Source organism: Archocentrus centrarchus, chromosome 7 (genome assembly GCF_007364275.1).
Source record: "Archocentrus centrarchus isolate MPI-CPG fArcCen1 chromosome 7, fArcCen1, whole genome shotgun sequence".
Classification (NCBI taxonomy): domain Eukaryota; kingdom Metazoa; phylum Chordata; class Actinopteri; order Cichliformes; family Cichlidae; genus Archocentrus; species Archocentrus centrarchus.
In genome coordinates, this window is record NC_044352.1 from 21,338,784 (window position 1) to 21,359,598 (window position 20,815).

Sequence of the window (20,815 nt, forward strand, 5' to 3'; positions counted from 1 at the left end):
TTTGCCTTCAGAACTGCCTTAATTCTTCATGGTGTAAATACAGCATGGTGCAGGAAACATTCCTCAGAGCTTTTGATCCATATTGACATCATCACACAGTTACTGTAAATTTGTCAGCTGCATATCCATGATGTGAATCTCCCGTTCCATCACAGGTGCTCTATTAGACCAATCAATCCAATTGCTCTATTGGATTGAGATCTGATGACTGGAGGACATTTGAGTACAGTGAACTCATTGGCAAGTTTAGGAAACCAGTTTAAGATGATCTGAGCTTTGTGACATGGTGCATTATCCTGGTGAAGGCAGTGATCATAAGATGGGTAAACTATGGACACAGGCAGCAGAATGCTTAGGTAGGCTGTGATATTTAAATTATACTAAGAAGCCCAAAATGTGCCAAGAAAATAAGCCCCCACCCCCACCGTTACACCACCAGAAATCAAGATTCATTAGACCTGTTAACATTTCTTAAACATTTTCTCAGTCATCTATTGTCTACTGTCACACAAAGTGGTCTTCTGCTGCTGTAACCCATCTGCTTCAAGGCTCTTCTGCACACCTTGGTTGTAACTAGTGTAAGCTACTGTTACATCTCGGCAGCTTGAAGCAGTCCAGCCGTTGTCCTTTTTGCCCACCTCTAAGGTTTTGTGGGAAATCCCAAAAGATCAGCAGTTTCTGAAATAATACTACCATGCCATATTCAAAGTCACTTAAATCACCTTTTCCCCCCATTCTGATGCTCAGTTTGAACTTCAGCAGGTCGTCTCATGTCTACATGCCTAAATCCACTGAGTTGCTGCGGAGTGATTGATAAAATATTTGTGTTAAAGAGCAGTTGAATAAGTGCACCTCATAAAGTGGCTGGAGAGCATAGTTGTAATTTATTACATTATCATGTGCTAACAAAAATCACAGCATGTGTCAACATTTTAACAGTATTGGAGGTTGAATTAGAGGTTAATGCAATGACAGTAACACGTGGTACAAGTGTTACATCAAAACTGAACCAGCTTAATCGGTCTCCTTCTGAGTGTCTGCTGCAAAATCAAATAAAACCAACTGCTTGTGTTTCATGCTGTTGGTTTTATTTTATTATTGGACCCATGTGAAAAAGTTAGACACATTTTTGATTAAATGTGTCTTCTATTTCCAGTGATTCCCATTATGATTCACTAAAGATTGTTGCCCATGAATGTTTCCCATTAAAATAATGCAATATGATGAGATGCTAAAGTGACCATTTTCATGTGTAACTCATAGCATGAAATATTAGACAGACATTTGCTATTGGGGGTAATGTGAAAAAATGATTTTGAATATTTTTCCAAATGGCTGAAATTTTGTCGATGTTTTACTGTCCCTGTGTCCAGTCCTAATGTGTGAACACTGTGTTAACACAGTTAAAAAGAAGCAGCCAGTGAATTGTGTGCCACAAAAGTGTCCCACAACAACTCCCTTGTGAGGAGTCCCTTGTGCCCTTCAGCTGTTGCACAGACAACTTCCTCTTCTTACCACTTCACGAGGAGCATTTAATCCTGCAGCAAGAGTTCAAAACTGTCAAGAAGTCCTGAGACTCAGTGAGCACCACAGTGAAGATGAAATTTTCCTTTGTTTTTATCCTTTTATTAGGTATGATATATGACCAAAACAAAAAAACTAACTCCGCTATTTCTCTGTTTTTCAGTGTCTGTGAAGGTGTGTTGACAACTGTTTGTTTTCCAGATATCCCTCACCTAAATGGACAGCAGAGGACTTACGAGTTTGACTACATTTACCTGAGACTCTCATTTCCTTCATTTTACAACAGCTACAAGAAGTCTTGCTGTAAACTGTATCCAGGAGGCTGCTACAAGCTGTTGGACAGTTCGGGATATACCTGTGAATTACTGAAAGGACGAGTGACCAAAACTGAAAAAGATGGCTGGATTGAATTTAGAATATCAAATGTGCAATTTGTGGATGGAGGCTTTTACAGATGTGTAGTGCTAGGAACCCCAAACCAGATCTACAGGGACTATTATGTAGAGTTGTCTGGTAAGTATTCTTATAAACATTTTGTATTTCTAAATTTGTTTTATGCAATAGCCTGTGAGGTAATAATGCTTTAGGGAAAAATGCATTTCAAATTTAAACTCTCTTTACGTCATTTTTTTTACTGGCAGTATTTCAGGATACATTTTATTTGAATTCTTCTTTAATGCTTTTGCGTTTTCCAGAAGTTTCACATCACTTTAGCCAGTCTCAGCCTCCGATCACAGGAACCATCACAGCCCCCGGTACCTCAATAACACTCCCAGACTCCACTGGGCCCGCTGTAGCAGAGGACCACAGTTACAGCAACAGGTGTTCACTCTGCATGTTCCTCATTTTTGTTGATGCTCACTTGTCAAATTGTTGCTCCTGACAGAAACGAAAGCATGAATAGTTTTTCATTTTTGTGCCCTGTTCCTTCTCAGAGTCTCCTGGAGTTTTGGATTGCCGCTGGTTGTCATTGTGTCGATTACAGTGATGATGTTCATCACTTTAGTGACTGGCATTGTTTGCTGCAGAGTCAGGGCAAAATGTAAACAGTCGGGTAAGCAGTTTCCTGAAAATGGTTGTCACTAAGATCAGACTGTCTGCCAAAGTTTGTGATTAAAAATATATTCTTCCCTTTTTTTATAAAATGGATAAATAATGTGAAGTTGTGCTGTTTTCTTTGTAGACAAATATGGAAAAACTCATTGTGAGTCACTGAAGCAAGAAGCGTCGGTAGGTGCTAAACAGAGAACATGCAGTCTCTTTGACTCATTATCATGATAAATGTGAGACATGTTTATGCTTTAAACTTCCTCTAAAACACATCTCTTGGCAAACTGTGTCTCTTCTAGGAAATGGGTGGCATAGTCTACACAGTGGTGGACTTCAGAGCTCTGCAGAAGCCTGAAGAGGTGTATGCAAATGTGAGGCTGCACAAAGCACGAGCAGGAGCCACTGACATAGAGCATGCTGGGACGGTGGAATACTCCACACTGGCAATCCAACCGTGAATTTGAGTGTTCAGATTTTAATGTCTGACCCCATTTAATTCTCACAATGTATTTTTGAAAGGTTTTTCTTTTTGTGTCAGTTTAGAGATTTAAAGAGCCTTTAACCACCAGGTAGAGAAGGAATTGTTTGCATTATGGAAAAATGTACGATCCATAATTTTTGGACCTACATGAGACCAGATTAATTGATCATTTTGTTTTGATTCTTTTGTATCCCAAAACTTCAATGAACTGTAATATCTGATCATAACAATGTGACTTTGACTCTGTCATCATAATAAACGTGTGTTTTGTCTGTGTTTGAGACTTCTCCATCCTCATGTTCACAGGCTGAGATAGCAGCAGAGTGGTGAGATCATGTCATCAGGTTATCTTCTGTTCCATCAGTGTTTGTCCTTATCGTCTTCTTCAGCGTCGGTGGCACTGCCCTTTTTTATACTGAGAGCCGCTCGATATTTTTTCTTTGCCTGCTCGTCCTTTCCGCAAGAAAGCTGGAACTTTTAGATCCTTTGTAAGAGGTCGAGTGAATAAATGAGTACACGAGTACATTCCTGTTCCTGTGACATTTCAGCAGAACACAAAACTACTTTTTGTATTGATGTGTGATAAGATTTGATAGCCACCAAGGTCCAACTTGGCACACACACAAGTACACAGAATACTATACATTGTTGCCACAATCTATTTAATGTAAAGGCAATTACAACATGTTCACATACATTTTCCACAAACCCCTGTTTGCATGAACTCCCACAGGCCAGGAAAATATATGCTTAGCATATTTCTATGATTATTAATTTGATTACACTGACTTGGCCAGACCAATGTACTGAGACTGGGCATTAAAGATGGCATAGTATTCCCTGATGAAGACATCTCCCAAAATCCACAGCTGTGTGGAGCCACCCTGACCAAAGCCAGTGAGACAGCCAGAGGAGCTCTGTGGAGCGATGAGAAAGAAAAGGTTTATTTCTTCAAATCTTCATCACTGTACTGTATTATTCAGTGCAGTGGGTGGCAGGATGGTCAAACTGACCTGAGAGACATAAGCAGATGCAGGGACTGTGAAGGCGTTTCCATTGAGAGTGAAGGTGACATCAGGCATGCTCTGGATGTTCTGGCAGTTCACTATAGCCTGTGAGAAGAACAAAGTCAAAGGCCATGTAGCAGAAGAAAATGTGTTTATTGGTATTTTACAGTTTTCCAACTGAAGCAACTAACCAAATCCCACTTAATTATTTTTATTTGAGAGTTCTGACGTCAGAACATTAAATGTCTGTTTACTCTGGGTTCAGAAAGAGGGGAAAATCTTTGTCATGATGGAATGACTCACATCTCCGTACTGGTTGGTTGAAGCTCCAACCCAGCTATTGAGATTGCTGATGTCACTGGTTGGACCGACAATCAGGGAGGTACCAGTGTCGATGATGGCCTGGCACCCACCAGAGCAGGCTACAGTCTGTCCGTTGACGGTAACACTGTGAGGAGGAAAGTTGAATTACAGTCAAGCCCAGAGGTTTTGTGCCCTTACACATTTTTGTCTCTGATATATCAGTATAAGCAAAACTGTTGGCTATGAAGGAAGCCAACAGCTTTTGGATGCTTTCCTGGTACCTGTCCATGTTGATCTGCCAGTAAGTGGCAGACGACAGAGGGATCCAGGCGATTGAGCCAGTGTAGTGGCTGGGGTCGGTACCACCAAACACCACTTCACTGCCCTGTGCACCATCTCTAAGAGAGCACATATACACACACACACATATATATATTTCAGTTGTAATCATACTGTAAATTTACAAAATTTTACTACAAGAAAAAATTTTCAAAACAAGCAGTTTCCATTTTATTTCAGTACCCGCTCAGGTAGACGGAGAAAAGCGGCTCTGATACCAGTCCCTGATTGATCATGTTGTTAAAAACAGGCACAACATTGTCTGAGGCAATGCTCTGGAAGGCCAGTCCTAAGATGCCATCAGCCTGCATATAAGCCATGAAAGAAGCTTCTGTCTCGCTCAGTCCAAACACCTGGTTGGCCACAGAGATGCCGCCCACCTAGATACGCAAGACAGCTGTCACTCACAGTTCAGCAAACTAAAGACGTATGCCTGTCTGAAGTCTAAATAGACTTTGCATTTTGTTCCAGAGGTTTTGGCTACCATAACAGTGTCGCTGCCCAGATACCCAGTCATGCTGCCTGTCCCGTACTGGATGGACAGAGTCTGGTCGCCCCATTTGAAGGTGGATGACTGTGCTGGGTTGAATCTCCTGTGGTTTTCTGCAGAGGAAAAATTTTTAGTCGTGCAATCTTTGAAAACGTTGTGCAATCTGGATGTCATGCAGTACAGTAATTACAATGAGTGTTGTTCTAAATAAAGTAATATAAGTATTCTCCGACTGGTAAAATTACAACCACAATCAGCTAAAAAGAATGTACTACCAAATTATGTATAGAATCAGAGTTGCAAGTGTTAATATTACTGTGAAAATGAAACTATGCTGCTCTGTAATTATTGGCTAAACTAAATCTCAACAGATTCCAGTGAAAAAACTCATGAATGAAAAAAGAACCTAAAATGGAAAAAGAAAGAAAGAAAAGAGTCTATCTTTGATTTGTACTTAATAAGTCCGTCAGTGTGGTGAAATTGCACAGTTTTGTAAAGAAAAAAAACCAAAATACACTGGTTTTAAGCCAGCTTGTCATTTGAGTGATGCTCACCACAGGCCTGACTGGAGCAGTATACTGAAGGGACCCACAAGTTGGAGGAACCAGTGTCAAAAATGACACTGAAGGACTGAGGAGGGTTTCCAATGGAGACCACACCATAGTAAGACAACTAGAGGGACAAATAAAGCAGGTGCACAGATGCAGATAAAGGTTAAAAGAAAATTTAAAAAAAATAAAGTAGGGGTATGTTTTCCTCTACATGAACAAAATCTAAAACTTCTCGCTCATTTTTGCTTACATCAGCATCATTAGTCATGGACTCAGTGCCACTGGTGTCAAACTTGGCTGCTGGATTGTACGGGTACTTCTTCCTGTACTCCTCCCACAAGCCTTTCTCCTTGAGGTTTTGCCTGGCAGACTTTCCCTTGATCAGCGGCATCCTACATGTGGCAAAGCGAGCAGAAAATAATGCAATGAGCCAGGCGGTTCTGAATTTTACAGCTGGAGAAACATTGCCTTTGTGCAAGTTTGAGAAGTGTGATATTTAATTGAGCAAGAGGACCTTTAGATTTCCTTGCAGTAACAGGTAGGGCTTCACAATTAATCAATTTCATGTACATAATCTCAAATGCATAAATAAAATAATGAAACAACCAACCAGGTCAGACTTACTTATGGACGCATTCGGACAAGGCCACGAGGGCAACCAGGACAACGAGCCACTTCATGTTAGCGCCTTTACAGCTGGACCCAAATGAGTGAACTTCCAGCTGCAGAGACCAGACTTTATATACAATGAATCAAGGTTGCCCTTCCCCATAAGCTAATATAAAAGTTTCAGATGGCGATAAGAAGCATGTGGTGATAAACAGACTCTTATCTGGGAGCAAATATCCCATTAAGTTAATGAACACTGAAAACATTTAGGAAGATTGTGAAAATGTTTTGCATCAGAAATTCAATCTAAATGCAAATGCATTATATACAGTCAAACTTGAATTTATGGGGTACCTATGTGTATATTGAAAATAACAACTAACCTTTTTTCTGTCACATTGTTTGAATATACTGTAAGTGTTTAAGTGTTTAATAGATACTGTAAGCACTTAATGTGTTGGTGTGCAGATCGGGAGACTTGATGTCCAGACCTTCTATTTAACACTGATATGGAAACTTTCCACAAAGTTTCCAAAGATGTGAGTGCGAGCTTACTTGGACAGGCTTATCTGATAATAATAAAACAAAGGTAGGACAAGCAAAGATACAATGACATAAAAGTGTGAACAATAATTTATGGAAGCCTGGTTCCACCACTGAGTTTTTGTTTTCATCTGAGTCTAAATTTCAGGTTATCTTGAAGTTTTGGCTTAATAACTTAAAATTAGGGTTACATTTAGGATTTCAAATGTTTTGTATATGATAACTTGACCTAAAAAGTAACTAGTTACTGTGGATGTTAAATATTTGAAAGTTAAAAAGGACAATATTTTACAGAGATACAATGGACTAAAAGTATAAAGAACAACTAAGAGGAAGAAAGATACAAGTACCTCACAGCTATAGTGTATTTAATTAATTAATCTCCCAGCTCATAACATCTCTGGTGATCTATATGTCTGATTCTTTCCCCTAAATACTGAAGTGCTTATGTGATGTCACGATCTCACACTGAATAGAAGACTATTTAAATTTCACAGAAGAAAAAAGAACTACTAACAAGCTAAAACCCCGTCTGACATATGCACTAATCAAATATATTATACAAGGTCATTTTGCTTGTAAAATTACTAAGAGTCATCACCTTCAGCTTCTTTGCCAGAGCAATCACCACCCTGAACTCACACACACACCCACTCTAACTGTGCAATACCCACATCTTTGTGCAATATTTATATCTTTCATACTGAACAACATCTGTCACTCCTATCACCGCCCTCCAATCTCATTGTACATTCTGTATAATGGCAATAAAGTCATTCTATTCTATTCTATTCTATTCATCATAATCACACTGTTAGTAAACTTAGCTGACATTTCCATTCATTACACACATAATGTTTTATGGAGTAACATTAACTGAGCCCTCTATAAAGCACAAATCACAACTTTACGTACACCTTTAATGACAATTATTCTTGAGAAATTAACACAAAATGGGCATGAAAGAAGCAGCAGATGTGCTAAAGGTTCACAAATTACTCTCAGGGTAACATTTGGCTTGTTAAATAAAAGCTTCAGTTTATTATAGGTCTTGTTGGTTACATTGCCCTGTTGTCTATTTTTATGTGCTTGTAGTGTGCATCAGTAGAATCCATACATTGTAGTGCATAGAGTACACAAATGAAGAATACAGTCACTGAAGATGATTTTGATCCTCAGGTTGCCGTCCGCTGTGCTCGCCTTAGTCGGAGTGTTCACGCATCTGTTAAAAGTCCATGTTTTTGAAGTCTTCCGTACATCTGTACTTGCTATCAGCATACCTGGTGCACACCAAGTGGGGGAGACAGGGGCAGGTGTGATGTTGCCTTTTCCCTGGATAGGGTACCTGGAAGTGTGAAAAGGGGAAGGTGGCTTTGAGGTAATCTGACAGTTTAATCATCAATCAGTTTTCATCAGCTGCCAACCGGAACTGCAGGCCCTGAAGCTTCTTTTAATCAGTCTGAGTTTCAGAGATGAATGTGGTTTTAGCAGGAGTAATTGTCGCCTTTTCCAGATAATCAAAGAGATATATGGCTCAGATCCACTGTGTACAATCAATAGCCCCTGCACTTATCAGCAGCCTTTCTAAAGCTTCAGCCAACCTGACAGTACTTGATACAATCAGAATTACTTAAAACGGGAAGGAGGGATAAAAGTATGAGTGTGTATGTGTGTAATCCTGAAAGATTATTATAACTGACGTCACATCTATCCCCACCTTGTGGCTAAAGGGGTGGCACTCATCCCCTTCCACACCTCTTGGGACACACATCCTCAGACCCCTCAGCCAAAGACTGACGGCACAGCAAAGGCCAAAACCACACTGCTCATCTCTCTCACAAGCCTGCAGGAAAGATAGAAAGTCAAGATGGCAGAGGTCTAGATGAAAAGGAATAAAAGGTCTGTCAGTGCCAGTGAATCAGTTACATCTTCATATATGGTAATATATATACCATTTATCTTTTGATATATTTCATTTTTACTTCATTTTATAAAGATAACCTTTCATGTTTGTACAGTGAAATCCATTTTATTTATTGCCTGTCATCTCCCTAATGCATTTACAAATGAATACCATTCAGGGGCTGAGATAATTTCCTCTGATTTTTCCAGTTAACTTAAAGTGGGGGAGGATATGATCTGTCATCTGATCATTAGTCATTTGTAATGAAATTTAACAATGTTATCCAGAGAAGTGATCTGTTCATTTTTCACATATATATACTCCTGATGACCATATTTTACTAGTTTATGTTACAGAACAAATCAAAAATAATGAACAGATTTTCCAATAATAATAGTAACAGCCACTGTAAATAATTTAATTGATGTTTTATTATTTATTTTAAAATACTAGTGCCCCGTTGCACTTTCCAAAAGCTGAAAGCCACAGTTACAATTACAACAGATACAATGCAAAATGCATTTTCAGTTTGACAGCATTTAAATGAACAAAGATTAATGGCTCGTTTTAAATAATTAGGTACTTGTCTAGTCTGATAAATCAAATCCCATGAGAAATTTCTGTCTTACCCCTGTGATAACAGCTCCTTTGGACCAGCTCAGAGACAACAGGAGGAAGGACAGCAGCACCGCACTAAAACCCATGACAGCAACAGGACTCTGGAGTGGACTCTCTCTCGGAACACTCAGCACCACAAAACAACTGTGAACTGTCTCTATGGCACGTCACACTGGGTCCCCGACTCTTCAGCCAGTCCTCAAGGTTTACACTCCTTAGAGAGGACAGCCTCCCTTTCTCCTTCTCTTTATCCACCTGTGACACCCCCCCCCCCCCCCCCTTTCCCCTCCCTCTCTTCTTTTCCTCCCTCCTCATGTCTGAAATCCCCTACACTCTTTGTGCCCATCTACTCAGAGGCTCTGTCATCTCACCTATCCAGATGATGGCTCATGAAGACTCGCTGTAGGGTCTGACTACATCTTCTTGAGACTGAGGCTCTAAGAGTTTCCCCGACTCAAAGAGCTAACAATAACAAGAGAACTAGATCAGCTGTTGATGAAATTTATACAAACTAAAATGAATCTGACACCTCTTTGGGGAAAAGGGCACAAGTCCTGAGCTATCTGTCAATCAGAGTTTGTCAAGACAAAACAAATAAAAATCAAGCCATCTAATGAGTTTACTGAAATTACCATAGACTTGACTTGTGTGGGTTGGGCTTCTGGTAAAACACTGAAACAGGAACGAAATATTCCTTTTTTATCGTGTTATTATAAGGTATGTGTCCCATGATGCTATGTGTTTTTAAAGAACTTTAAATCAATAGGTAACGCACACTGGCAGACTGAGTATTTAGATATTAAAAGATATCTGTACGGATAGTGCAATTATTTCTGTTCAGAATGCAGAAAAAAAAAATCAGAAAGACTTTGGCGAGAACTGCCTTCACCACTCCTCACTGAGACTGGTTATGAAGCCACAGCGCCACTAAACAGACAAGAGAATGGGAATAATGAATCTAATTGTCCCTGAATTATGGCAGTCGTGATCTTAGTGATACACTGACTCTGAGTCAAGTCTCTGTTTGGGGTCTAGCTCATTTGCAGATTTACTGCAGCTCTAGCATAAAGGTAACTGGATTTATACCAGCCTCTCTTTGTGCAAGATTAAAGATTTCCTGCGTATGCATGTGTACGCCTGTTTTTGATATCTTTGTGAGGACATATTTTGGTTTGATTTGTTTTTTAGGGTTACAGTGAGAATTAGGTTAAGGTTAGGGATATGAGTTTTGTTCAGGGTAAGGGGCCAGTGGATGTATTACTTTATTGACTGTCCTCATAAAGACAGCACAAGTTATGGTGCGTACGTGATGAATAAAATTGTTCTGCATGCACACACTTGCACTTGTACGTGTGTGTGAGTGTGTACATGGCTGCTTGGACAGTGATGAGCAGCTGGTTGTCAGTGAAAGTGGGCAGACTGTGATTTAAGCTGCGACGAGAGAAATATGAGCAAGAGAAGACCAGAGCCAAAGACAGAAAAAAATTACAGGGAGGGAGGGGGAGAGTACCCCTTGGGTTACTCAGCAGGACCCTGCCGCTGCACAGGTGATGGATTCCTCCAATGCAGTGGCCATATAATTACATTCACCCATTTTTGCCCTGTCAGCAGGAGCACTGAAGCCAAGCCATCTTGGGACAGGCAGCAGAAATCATGCAGGGAGGTGTGCCCAGAGGCCTCACACTAACTTTTAAAGAAATTACATTAACAAAATCCACCAACAAGAGGCTGCAACAAACAAGGTTTCTGCTTTAAACACATTGTATTATTGCCATATATTACATGCAATAAAAGCCATTGGTAGAGTTCTCGTATTTATTTCACTGAATAATGTTTGCATCATTCTGTTGTGTTACAAGGATAGTGGAGGAGATTGTGTTGGTAGAGATGATTGCTGTTTTAACACTGAGTATGTGATGCTGGAGCAGTTTTAGGCAACCTCTGCCTATTTGTGAGTGTCATCTGAATGTGACTGCTCCATAAGAACACAGTGGGAAGTGGATTATCAATAAATATATTCAGAAGAAAAACTAATCCGATTTTATATTTATGCACCTCTGAGTATCAAAATCAATTCCTAGTGGAGGTGGAGATGAAGGGAGTACCAGATCAATGATGAAATATTGAGCAGCAGGATTTTATTACATAACCCATGTACTATAGAAAATTACTTCAGTGAAGGAGGACCTAGGCACATGGAAGAGTGTGTACTGATTATTATACTGATGAATCAAACACTTAGAAGAGTGTAGAATATGAAATCTCAGAAGGACATAAATATCAATTTCCTATGTTTTGTTTTGTTTGTGGGTTCTGAATTTTTACTTTTCATATTTAATTTTGAAGTTCTATTTAGGTTTTACTGTAATTCTGGAGTTTGAAGTTTTTACTTTCGTGCTGTGGTGTTTTGGATTTGTTTGAATTCTGGTTCCTGTTTAGTTTTCACTGCGTTTTGGATGTCTATTAAGACGTGTGGCAATCCTAGTGCTTCTTTTGAATCCTTGATCTTTATTTAGCTTCAGTTCCTGTTTTTTTTTTGTTATTTCTCATGTGTTTAGTTCCCTCTGTTCTCTCCAGCTCATCTTTCTGCGTTTGTGCCTTTGTCCTCCCATGTTCTCTTCTCTCTATCTTCATGTTTGATCAGAGCATTCCTGTCTCCGTGCTTATATGTGACTTTTGGATTGTTTCCTGGTTTGATATTTTTTTCTTTGGTTTCTTGTTTTTGGCTTTTACTTTCTGTCTGCTGAACTGTCTTGACTATGGTCATCTGTGCCTCACTCTCCTGTAATGTTCCTGCTTTATTCCCTGTGCACAAACCTTTGTGGATTTTCTTATAGCCCCCTTGTGAGTGTTGGACTTTGTGTTTTTGGACTTATGATGAGCTTTCTGTTGAATCCTCTGCCTTCTGTGTTCTGCATTTTGAGTTCACCACACACCAGACTGTGACATACACTCACTGGCCAATTCATTAAATATACAAGTTCAACAGCTTGTTAAAATAAATATCTGACGGCAGAAACCCAGTGCATTTAGGCATGTAGACATGCTCAAGACAACCTACTGCAGTTCAAACTGAATGGGGGAGAAAGGTGATTTAAATGACTTTGAATGTAGCATGGTTACTGGTGCCAGACAGGCTGGTCTGAGTATTTCAGGAACAGCTGATCTGCTGGGAGTTTCCTGTACAGTTATCTCTAGGGTTTACAGAGAATGGTCTGGAAAACAGAAAATATCCAGTGATCAATAGTTCTGGCTGCTGGTGGTGTAATAGTGTAGGTGATATTCTCTTGGAACACTTTGGGGTCCTTAATACCAACTGAGCATCATTTAAAAGCCACAGCCTACCTGAGTATTATTGCTGACTGTGTTCATCCCTTTATGATCACAGTGTAGCCACATTGTGACGGCTGCTTCCTGCAGGATAATGCACAATGTCACAAAGCTCAGGTAACTAAAAACTACTTTCTTGAACATGAATATGAGTTCACTGCACTCAAATAGCCTCCACAGCCAACAAATCTCAGTCCAGCAGAGCACTTTCTGGATGTGGTGGAACAAGAGATTCACATCATGGATGTGCAGCTGACAAATCTACACCAAATGTGTGACGCTATCATGTCAACATGGACCAAAATCTCAGAGGAATGTTTCCAGCATCTTGTTGAATTCTGAAACAAAAGAGGGTCCAAAACTCTGTGCTTTATACGAAAGTAATAAAAGCTCTACACATCGTAAAAAGTGTAATGAATAAATAATGGTATTAATACCTATCTATCACACAACACTACTTACCGAATTTTTTTTAGGTCTGTCTTGTTAATTTATTTCTCGCGCTTCGCTCATTTTAGTCCTGATAGGGACCCTTAGTTCATGTGACGGTCAGCTGACTCTACCCGGAAACGGTGCGGTAGCAGACAACAACAAAAATATACCTTCATTCAGCAAGATTGAATTTAAGTTTTTTACGATTGATAACAATGGAGTCGACCCTCGAACAGCATCTTGATGATACGTAGGTTAAAACCACACTCGCACTGAGTGCTTATTTTACATTTCTGTGACATTTAAGGCGACTTTCGCTGCTTTTGTGTGTGTTTGTGGCAGCATGAAGAATCCAGCAGTGGTCGGTGTGCTCTGCACGGATCAGCAAGGACACAACCTGGGCTGTAAGTTCTCTTTCTGGGCTTTATAGGAAAATAAATATCAAATTAATTCACATTAAACTGGCTTTTTACCAGTAGTTAGAAAAAGGAACTGATTGCGTGTGGTAGTATTAAGATTTGATACCAGCGCACCCAATAACGTGGTTTTTAACTGTAATCACGGTTTATTTGCCAGTTATTTATTGATTAGCCGTAAGTTATTACGTTTTGTATGAAAGAGATTTCTGAACTGTCAGTTTTTGGTATTGTTTCCTGAAAATATACTGAAGTTCTCAATTGAGCAATACAGGTGAACAAATAAGCATTTAAGAAGCAGTGACAGTAATACATACCGCAATTTGAGGTAGATTCAAGAGAAGAAGGAAGAATAAAACAATACATGTATCATTTTAAAAAAAAGAACTCCACATTAGGATCCCACATAATTTAAAAAAAGGATTTGGAAATTTGTTTGGAAATGTGGGAATTTTTCCCCTGTGGTATATTATATAGTATAAGCTCAACTGCCATACTGAACTTTTTAACATGAAAACTTGTTGAATGGTGTTAAACCCAAAGCATTTATCACAATGGGTCCATAGCATTTGTAACTGCATGGAATAGAAGCACTCACTTAGTTACTACCAGCAAAATAATTATTCAAACAAAATGGGAACTTAAAGGTGTAGTAAATCTATATATTATAATTATTAGTATTATAAACACTGTAATTATAGTAAATTTAATATTTAGTTTACAATAACAAGTCATCAGTTGTTATTAAGCCAGCCACTAAGAATGCATTAAAGAACTAATAAAGCTTTTAAGTGTCTTGATGGCGAATGATTTGTCATCCATATAAGTCATGTGGACAGGATGAACTTCAGGACTTCATGCAGTCCTGTGAAAAACCCTTACTGCTTCTATGGGAATTAAGAGGGTAGGTAACAGCCACGTGCTGTTTATTAAATGCATTTGATTAATTTATCATCAGCAAGTGTGAGCACTTCTACAAAAGCTGAAACTTTGGCAGTTTGCTGGCCTGGATAGTGTGTTAACACAATGCCACAATCTTCCCAGGAGTGGACGTCCCAGGAAATTCACCCCAAGGTCAGACCGTGCAGTGCTTTGAGAAATTACAAAAAACTACATCTCAGACTCTGCAGACCTCATTCAGCGTGTTACATGTTAAAGTTCATGACAGCACAATTAGAAAAAGACTCCACAGATATGACAGCAGTATACTGCATACAGTCTTGTGAAAACATTCTCTTTCGCATAACTGTAAGTCATGCTTAACCTGTTTTTATAATTGTGCTATCAAAGATTGGCAAATCATTTAGTGACCCCTTTTATAAAGGATACTTTATCAAAGCGAGATAACAGCATACACTTGATTAAAGTGAGTTTAACTCCTATATTAGCATTCAAACTTAGGTACAAATGCTACAGTAGAAGGTATTTTTCACATGTAAATGTGAAAAAAAAATTGCTGGATTTTCCTCTGATATAAATATTTTCTGTTGTTCTCTGATAACAAGTCAGGCACTGTGTTTCATTCAAGAACATAAGCATACTGATAATGGAATAAGTCAGCTGGAAATTTACTAACATCATGGTTGTTGTTTTTATTTAATTCGAAATCGGACTTGTTTTTCATATCACTGAAATACAAATAGACTCTCTACTCACAGGCCACATTTCACTGTTATACAGTGCCAGTCAAAAATTTGAACACAGTGTGTCCAAACCTTTGACTGGTACTGTATATCCTCAGTGTGTCATTTGAAACCATGATGTCTAAGTGCAAGAAAATCATGCACATTGCCAAGTATGTATTTAAAAAAAAAACAACTTAAAAATGTAACTTCAGGCCAGCTTACTGCTAAGATTAAGATGAGTGCCTTCACAGCCTTCTCACACCTGCATAGTGTAAGAAGCTAGAGCCAGCAGCCAGTTAATTTAGCTTAGCATACAGACTGTAAAGGGAAGGAAACAGAAACTGCTCTGAATTTATGTACAAGACTTCTTGGCCAGGTGCAGAAACGTCTAACAGGAACCTGGAGACTCCGTGAAGTTAGTGCACTTGTTCAAAAATATAGATAAAAAAAAACATGATATTATTTTTGTATTAGCTTTCAACAATAGAGCGAAACAGCTAGAAGGTACCCCAAAAAAGTTGGATTCATGATGACCTTAATTAGCACCTGTTTGAGTGTTTTTCTTCAATAATTACTAAGTTTTATTTCCAGGCCGTGGGTCCCTGTCTGATGAACATGGCGGCGTTGTATCCGTTTTGGCCAAACAAGCTGCAGCTCTCACAAAAGACCCAACAGACACTCCAACTGTATGCCTGGAGTCTGAGTCGGGGTGAGCACTGACACAACCTTTTGTCTTTTTTGCTTGACTGACTCGCCTTCTTTTTCTCTCACAGTGAATTTAAAGCATTTCTGTGCTGGTATTCATTAATATGTGTGGAGGTCAGTAACTCTGGGGCTGTTATCAGAGTAATTTGTTTGACTCTGATAACGGTCCTGGCAAAGGACTTTATTTTTGTGGCTTTGCTGCCACCTTCTGGTGGAGTATCAACTTCAACTCTCAAACTACTTAAGACTATAAGTCATTAAAAAAAAGTTTAATTAAAGTAGTAGGATACAGATAGTGGATGGGCCTGTCTTTTTGGCTCCTTAAGTTGGTGATATTTATTTTGTTCTGATTATTTCTAGAATTTGATCATGAACTATGAGCTATCCTATTTTGCATTTTTATAAACCTCTACGGGGGAAAAAAACACTTGATAAGAACACATTTGTGGCTTTGTGATTACGCCTAGGAAATGATGCGTCCTTTCTTTGCTGGTTTACTTTGCTTGCTGTTAAACATGGGGATAAAATACATTCAGCAAAATGGATAGAAGAATGTGGTAATGATTGTTCCCATAATACCCAGAATCATCATACTAGCAGTGTATGACTATCAGGTTGAAAAAGAATTTACTAACCCATTGTGAAACATTTCATCAAGGGAAAACTGTGCTTTCCTGAACTTTGTCACTTTTGACTAATCCCTGCTTTTGTTTATCAGCTCAGTGTTTCTACATTGTTTTTTATCTTTATTTGTTCTGTAGAAACATTCTGGTGAGGAGTCACGGGACCATCACGGTAGCAGTTCATAAGATTGCATCTTGAAGACAACAGGACTCACTTTTGTTTTGTTTTTTGTAAAGAAGTGTACATGCAAGCGTGCACTTAAAGTGTATTCACACAATCCAAAATCTGGACTCTTAAAAAACTGATTTGCTGTTTCTGTATATTCAGATTCCCTGTTTCAATGAGAAGATGCTTGTTGTTCTGCTTTAGTTAAATCTGTAACACCCATCTGTAAGTAATGCTATTATTTTTGATATAATTTACACCTTTGCTTTGTTATATCAGTGTTCTGTCTGCTCCTGTGTCTGGCAGTCATGCACACAATAACTACCCTTAATAAACTTTAACTTGACTTTGACTTTGCCTCTGTGTCTTTGCGCAATATTTCTTGGTTCAACCTATTTTCTTTGGAAGCTGGATGGCATTCATGGCAGAAGTGAGAAAAAGCTGGTTTAAGAGTTTGCAATAATTAAACAGAGCTGCTATAAAGCCCCACTCATCTTGAGAATAGGCACAAGTAGGAACAGGTATATGGGTGCCAAGTGCATGCTGAGGAGATGCCTCTGTGTTAGCTTGCACTGATTTTGAGATATTGCTTGCAGATAGCCTTTTTTTAGATATAGTAACCCCTATCCTGCTTTTTATAGCACATGGTCTCCTGTCCACATATTAGACTGTGTAATGCGAGTAAAGTCTGCCTTGCTTTAATGTTCTGGCTGCATAGGTCCCCCCCCTCCCTCTGAGCCTTCAGTGCTCGCTGCTGCTCGCTGCTCCAGTCACGTGGTTCTCCTCAGCGAAGGCTTTGCCCTCTGCAGATCCTCGGCACAGCGAGCGATGCTGAGGCTGAGATCTGAGATGCAACTCAGAGGGTCCCGCGCATAAAGACGAAGTTATGGCACGACCATCCTCGGAGAAAAAGGTCCCGCAGCAATCTCTCTGTGCCGAGGAGTCCCTCAGCGGTGACGCGCATGTCCTTCAGGGGCGCAGAAGCTCGGAGCGAGAAAACCCCAAATTACGCGTCAAAACAAACTAGTTCAAATCGGGACAGAAGCAAGTCGACAGCACGGGGGAATAACAGGTACGAGCCGCTGCTGCTTTAACTGCAAACATGTTGAAACTTTATTTATTAGATGACTGAGCAAAATGTTCGGATTACATTTTCATTGATTTTTCTTTTATTGATGAGCGTCTGTATTGTCCCACACACAAAGCACAGACAGAAATGCAACTCTATAAAACAGACAAGTGTCCTCTGTGACCCTCGTAAGTTATTTTTGGGGTTAAGAACTTTTCACCTAGATTGCGTCAGTTCAGGTTTGGGCCTCTTTTTTGTCAGATGGCACAAAGATATCATTTCATGTCAGTGCCATCTCATGTCTGCCTCAGTTTTCACATCTGTTTGAGCGACCCTTTTCTTCACTTCGCAGCAGCGTTGAGTTGAAGTGAGGGGCGCAATGCAACAGGCCTGCGAAGTGAAGACAAGGACTGGCTTGCAGCTACACACGGTAAGACCACCCTGTTTTCTCCCCACTACAATACGATTTCGTGTATTCTTCGTAGATTAAGCCAAAGGCTTACTCCATAATCTCAGTTCCTGATGTAGAAGCAAGACTGCTGGGAAATCTCCGTTATTTTGATAGATGAAACAAACAAAAAGTCATAAAGACAACGTAATCGATCAATAATAATAGACGTATAATTAAATTACCTTTTTTTTTTTTTTTTTAGTAAAAAAGTAGTTTATCTAACAAAGTACTCTCCTAGAAAAGACAAAGGTTCAGCTATCAATGCATAATCCACACAAATGTAGGTCACTTGCTGGGCTAAATAGTAATACTTGTGCTTTGTTAGTCTTTAATGTTGACTGGAGTACTCCAACAAGCCATGTTACGATTAAATGGTTGAGTTTTATGCCTCTGCTGATCACCTGGAGACTCTAAACAGGTCTTTCCATCTCCAGCCCAGCGGTGATGGCAGGATTTTTTTTAGAATGTGGTGCCAGAGCCCTGTGCACATCATCATTATTATTATTTTTTTTTTACAGGTTTTGCAGACAAGGGTATGCCTTTTACTTTTAGGTGAAACAGTAAACAAGCAATCCTCAAATCCCAGGGGGACACAAAATGTGATAAAATGAACTCCATAGTAACACAAGATAATTAATAGATTACAGGTTTTACTAGTATGTTCAAAACTTTTAAATAATCATTCTCTGAGTTCCCTTTCCTAGTAATGCAATTATAAAACATTTTTTGATCAGATGACTTGTTAACTGACCTAAGTAGATGATAAATAGACTAACATGCAAACAGCATGCAGGATATTTACAGACACATGAGGGGAAAAAAACACCCATTAACAGAACTAAAGCTGATTTACACCTAATTAGATTTAGTTTTCCTGAAGAAGCAGATCGCTAGTTTTCCTGTCAGTTTGTAAAAGAATAGAAGACCGAGAAGCCCATGAAACACTAGCTTCATATTTTTCCTATAAGAAACTCTTTTTATTAAATCTGCATTCACAGAATGGTGATCTTTTGGGTACTGATGGCACTGTAAATAAGATCATTCGAGTGAAAGGTCAGGAGCCAAGGCCCACTAATGCAGGTTTTCACACTATTCTGTGTGCAAAGCTCAGATGTGCTCCTGCATATTGTGAATTCCATTCATTCATTCTCCAAACCATAAAATCACCATTTCTATCTGCTGAATCTAGTGAATACCTCATCCATAATAATGTCTGATGACTCAGCAAAGAAATGATTCTGGACCATTTTTGTCGACTCCGCCTGGAAATTGCATCTTTTCCTGCACACATAAAGACAAATGGGCAACAAAACTTAGATACACACAAACTCTTGATGGCAGAGGTCTTACTGTGTGATATTTTTATATACTTAAACTCAAAGCGCAGGGCAGGAAAAGTCACAACAGCTTTGTTACACATTAACTGACGACAAAACTTCTGCTCTTGCCGCTCTAAACCTTGGGACGCACATCACGACAGACTTCACAAACGTGACAGAGAATTTCACTGATGCATTCAGAGGGTTGCAGCTTCCCACTGGGGAAGCCCACTGTCGTGTACTTGTGATCCATTTTCCATCCAACAAGTCGCAAGAAAATCCACAGACAGACGTGTGTAAAAGCAATTTATTGATGAGTGCATCTTTCACATTGTATTGGCCGCTGTGCAGCCTATCTCTGTTTCATACAGCACTTCCAGTGAGGGTGCAGAGGACTTTTGACTTTTGTCTTTACAGTATTAGCCTGTAATTTTTGAATCTCCAGCAGGAGCACGTTGATCTCTGCCGAGTTAGAAGGGCGCATCCTCCGCCAAGCCAGTGCCGGACGTCCATGCCCTATATATTTAATTTTAAAAGAACTGCCCTGAAATTCATCGGTTTCTCCTTTTGCTCATGACCCACCACCACCACCAGCACCACCAGCACCACCACCACCACCACACCAGTCTCCTGAAATTGGATGCAAGGGTGATTGCATAATGCTGCAAGTAAAAATAGCAGCCCAGCTTTTCTCATTGGCTGAAACAACTTGAAAATTACCCAATTCCGATATGCATGGTAGGTCTACAAGAGTAAACAAAGCATGTAATGCTGCCTTAGTGACACTGCAAAGACTTCCAATCTGTTCTTATGATTATTCAAACAGGCCTGCTAACTGTTAGTCTGGATACTGTTTTACTGACTTCCCCTTAAACAAATATGGGTATGAACCTGCTGTAAGCCCCTTGTGACTGCCTGGAATAGGTTCTAGTTACTGCTGTGGACAAGCCAATTTATAGTTACTTTGTTGTCCTACAACAAGCTTTTTACATTTATGGACCTATTTTCAAAAACATCATGTATATACTTAGATGTGTTGTGTTTTTATTATTATAAACAGGTCCAGAATCAAAAACAGACCCATTTAGTGTTAGTCTGATGTATACAGTTAAACAGTGTCTACCCAGTTAACTACATTTGTGGATATGCCCCTATCAGAAAAATGTTTCATGTCTTCTTTTTTCTTTTAAGTTTATATAACTTGGCCCAGTTGATATAGAAGTTGAATAGCCCTGCTGTCAGTCAACACTGATAACAGATA

The 20,815-nt window shown here is 39.4% G+C and overlaps 5 protein-coding genes across 5 annotated transcripts in view; 3 read left to right on the forward strand and 2 right to left on the reverse strand.

Moving 5' to 3' along the window:
* The first annotated feature begins 319 nt into the window (after positions 1-319).
* LOC115783543 (uncharacterized) lies at positions 320-3,197 on the forward strand. The gene is made up of 6 exons (XM_030734419.1): positions 320-323; positions 1,726-2,037; positions 2,220-2,346; positions 2,460-2,578; positions 2,708-2,754; positions 2,874-3,197. Exons 1-6 carry the CDS (start codon positions 320-322, stop codon positions 3,030-3,032), a joined length of 768 nt encoding a protein of 255 aa, XP_030590279.1. The 3' UTR covers positions 3,033-3,197.
* Positions 3,198-3,834: 637 nt separating this feature from the next.
* Positions 3,835-6,425, reverse strand: LOC115783043 (pepsin A-like). Its single transcript, XM_030733670.1, has 9 exons — positions 6,370-6,425; positions 5,975-6,137; positions 5,749-5,866; positions 5,189-5,307; positions 4,888-5,084; positions 4,647-4,763; positions 4,366-4,510; positions 4,069-4,167; positions 3,835-3,972 (listed from the first exon to the last, which is right to left on the reverse strand). The coding sequence occupies exons 1-9, from the start codon at positions 6,423-6,425 to the stop codon at positions 3,835-3,837; spliced, it is 1,152 nt and encodes a 383-aa protein (XP_030589530.1).
* A 1,513-nt stretch (positions 6,426-7,938) lies between these two features.
* prok1 (prokineticin 1) lies at positions 7,939-9,620 on the reverse strand. The gene is made up of 3 exons (XM_030734657.1): positions 9,430-9,620; positions 8,615-8,740; positions 7,939-8,242 (listed from the first exon to the last, which is right to left on the reverse strand). Exons 1-3 carry the CDS (start codon positions 9,502-9,504, stop codon positions 8,123-8,125), a joined length of 321 nt encoding a protein of 106 aa, XP_030590517.1. The 5' UTR covers positions 9,505-9,620; the 3' UTR covers positions 7,939-8,122.
* Positions 9,621-13,289: 3,669 nt separating this feature from the next.
* lamtor5 (late endosomal/lysosomal adaptor, MAPK and MTOR activator 5) lies at positions 13,290-17,072 on the forward strand. The gene is made up of 4 exons (XM_030734079.1): positions 13,290-13,430; positions 13,523-13,584; positions 15,813-15,930; positions 16,688-17,072. The coding sequence occupies exons 1-4, from the start codon at positions 13,396-13,398 to the stop codon at positions 16,746-16,748; spliced, it is 276 nt and encodes a 91-aa protein (XP_030589939.1). The 5' UTR covers positions 13,290-13,395; the 3' UTR covers positions 16,749-17,072.
* A 446-nt stretch (positions 17,073-17,518) lies between these two features.
* The window catches only part of slc16a4 (solute carrier family 16 member 4), a 33,343-nt gene continuing 30,046 nt past the window's right edge, over positions 17,519-20,815 (forward strand). The window contains exons 1-2 of the mRNA XM_030732672.1: positions 17,519-17,787; positions 18,137-18,214. The gene's annotated coding sequence lies outside the window, so the exon portion shown is untranslated. The remainder of the gene's footprint in view (positions 17,788-18,136; positions 18,215-20,815) is intronic.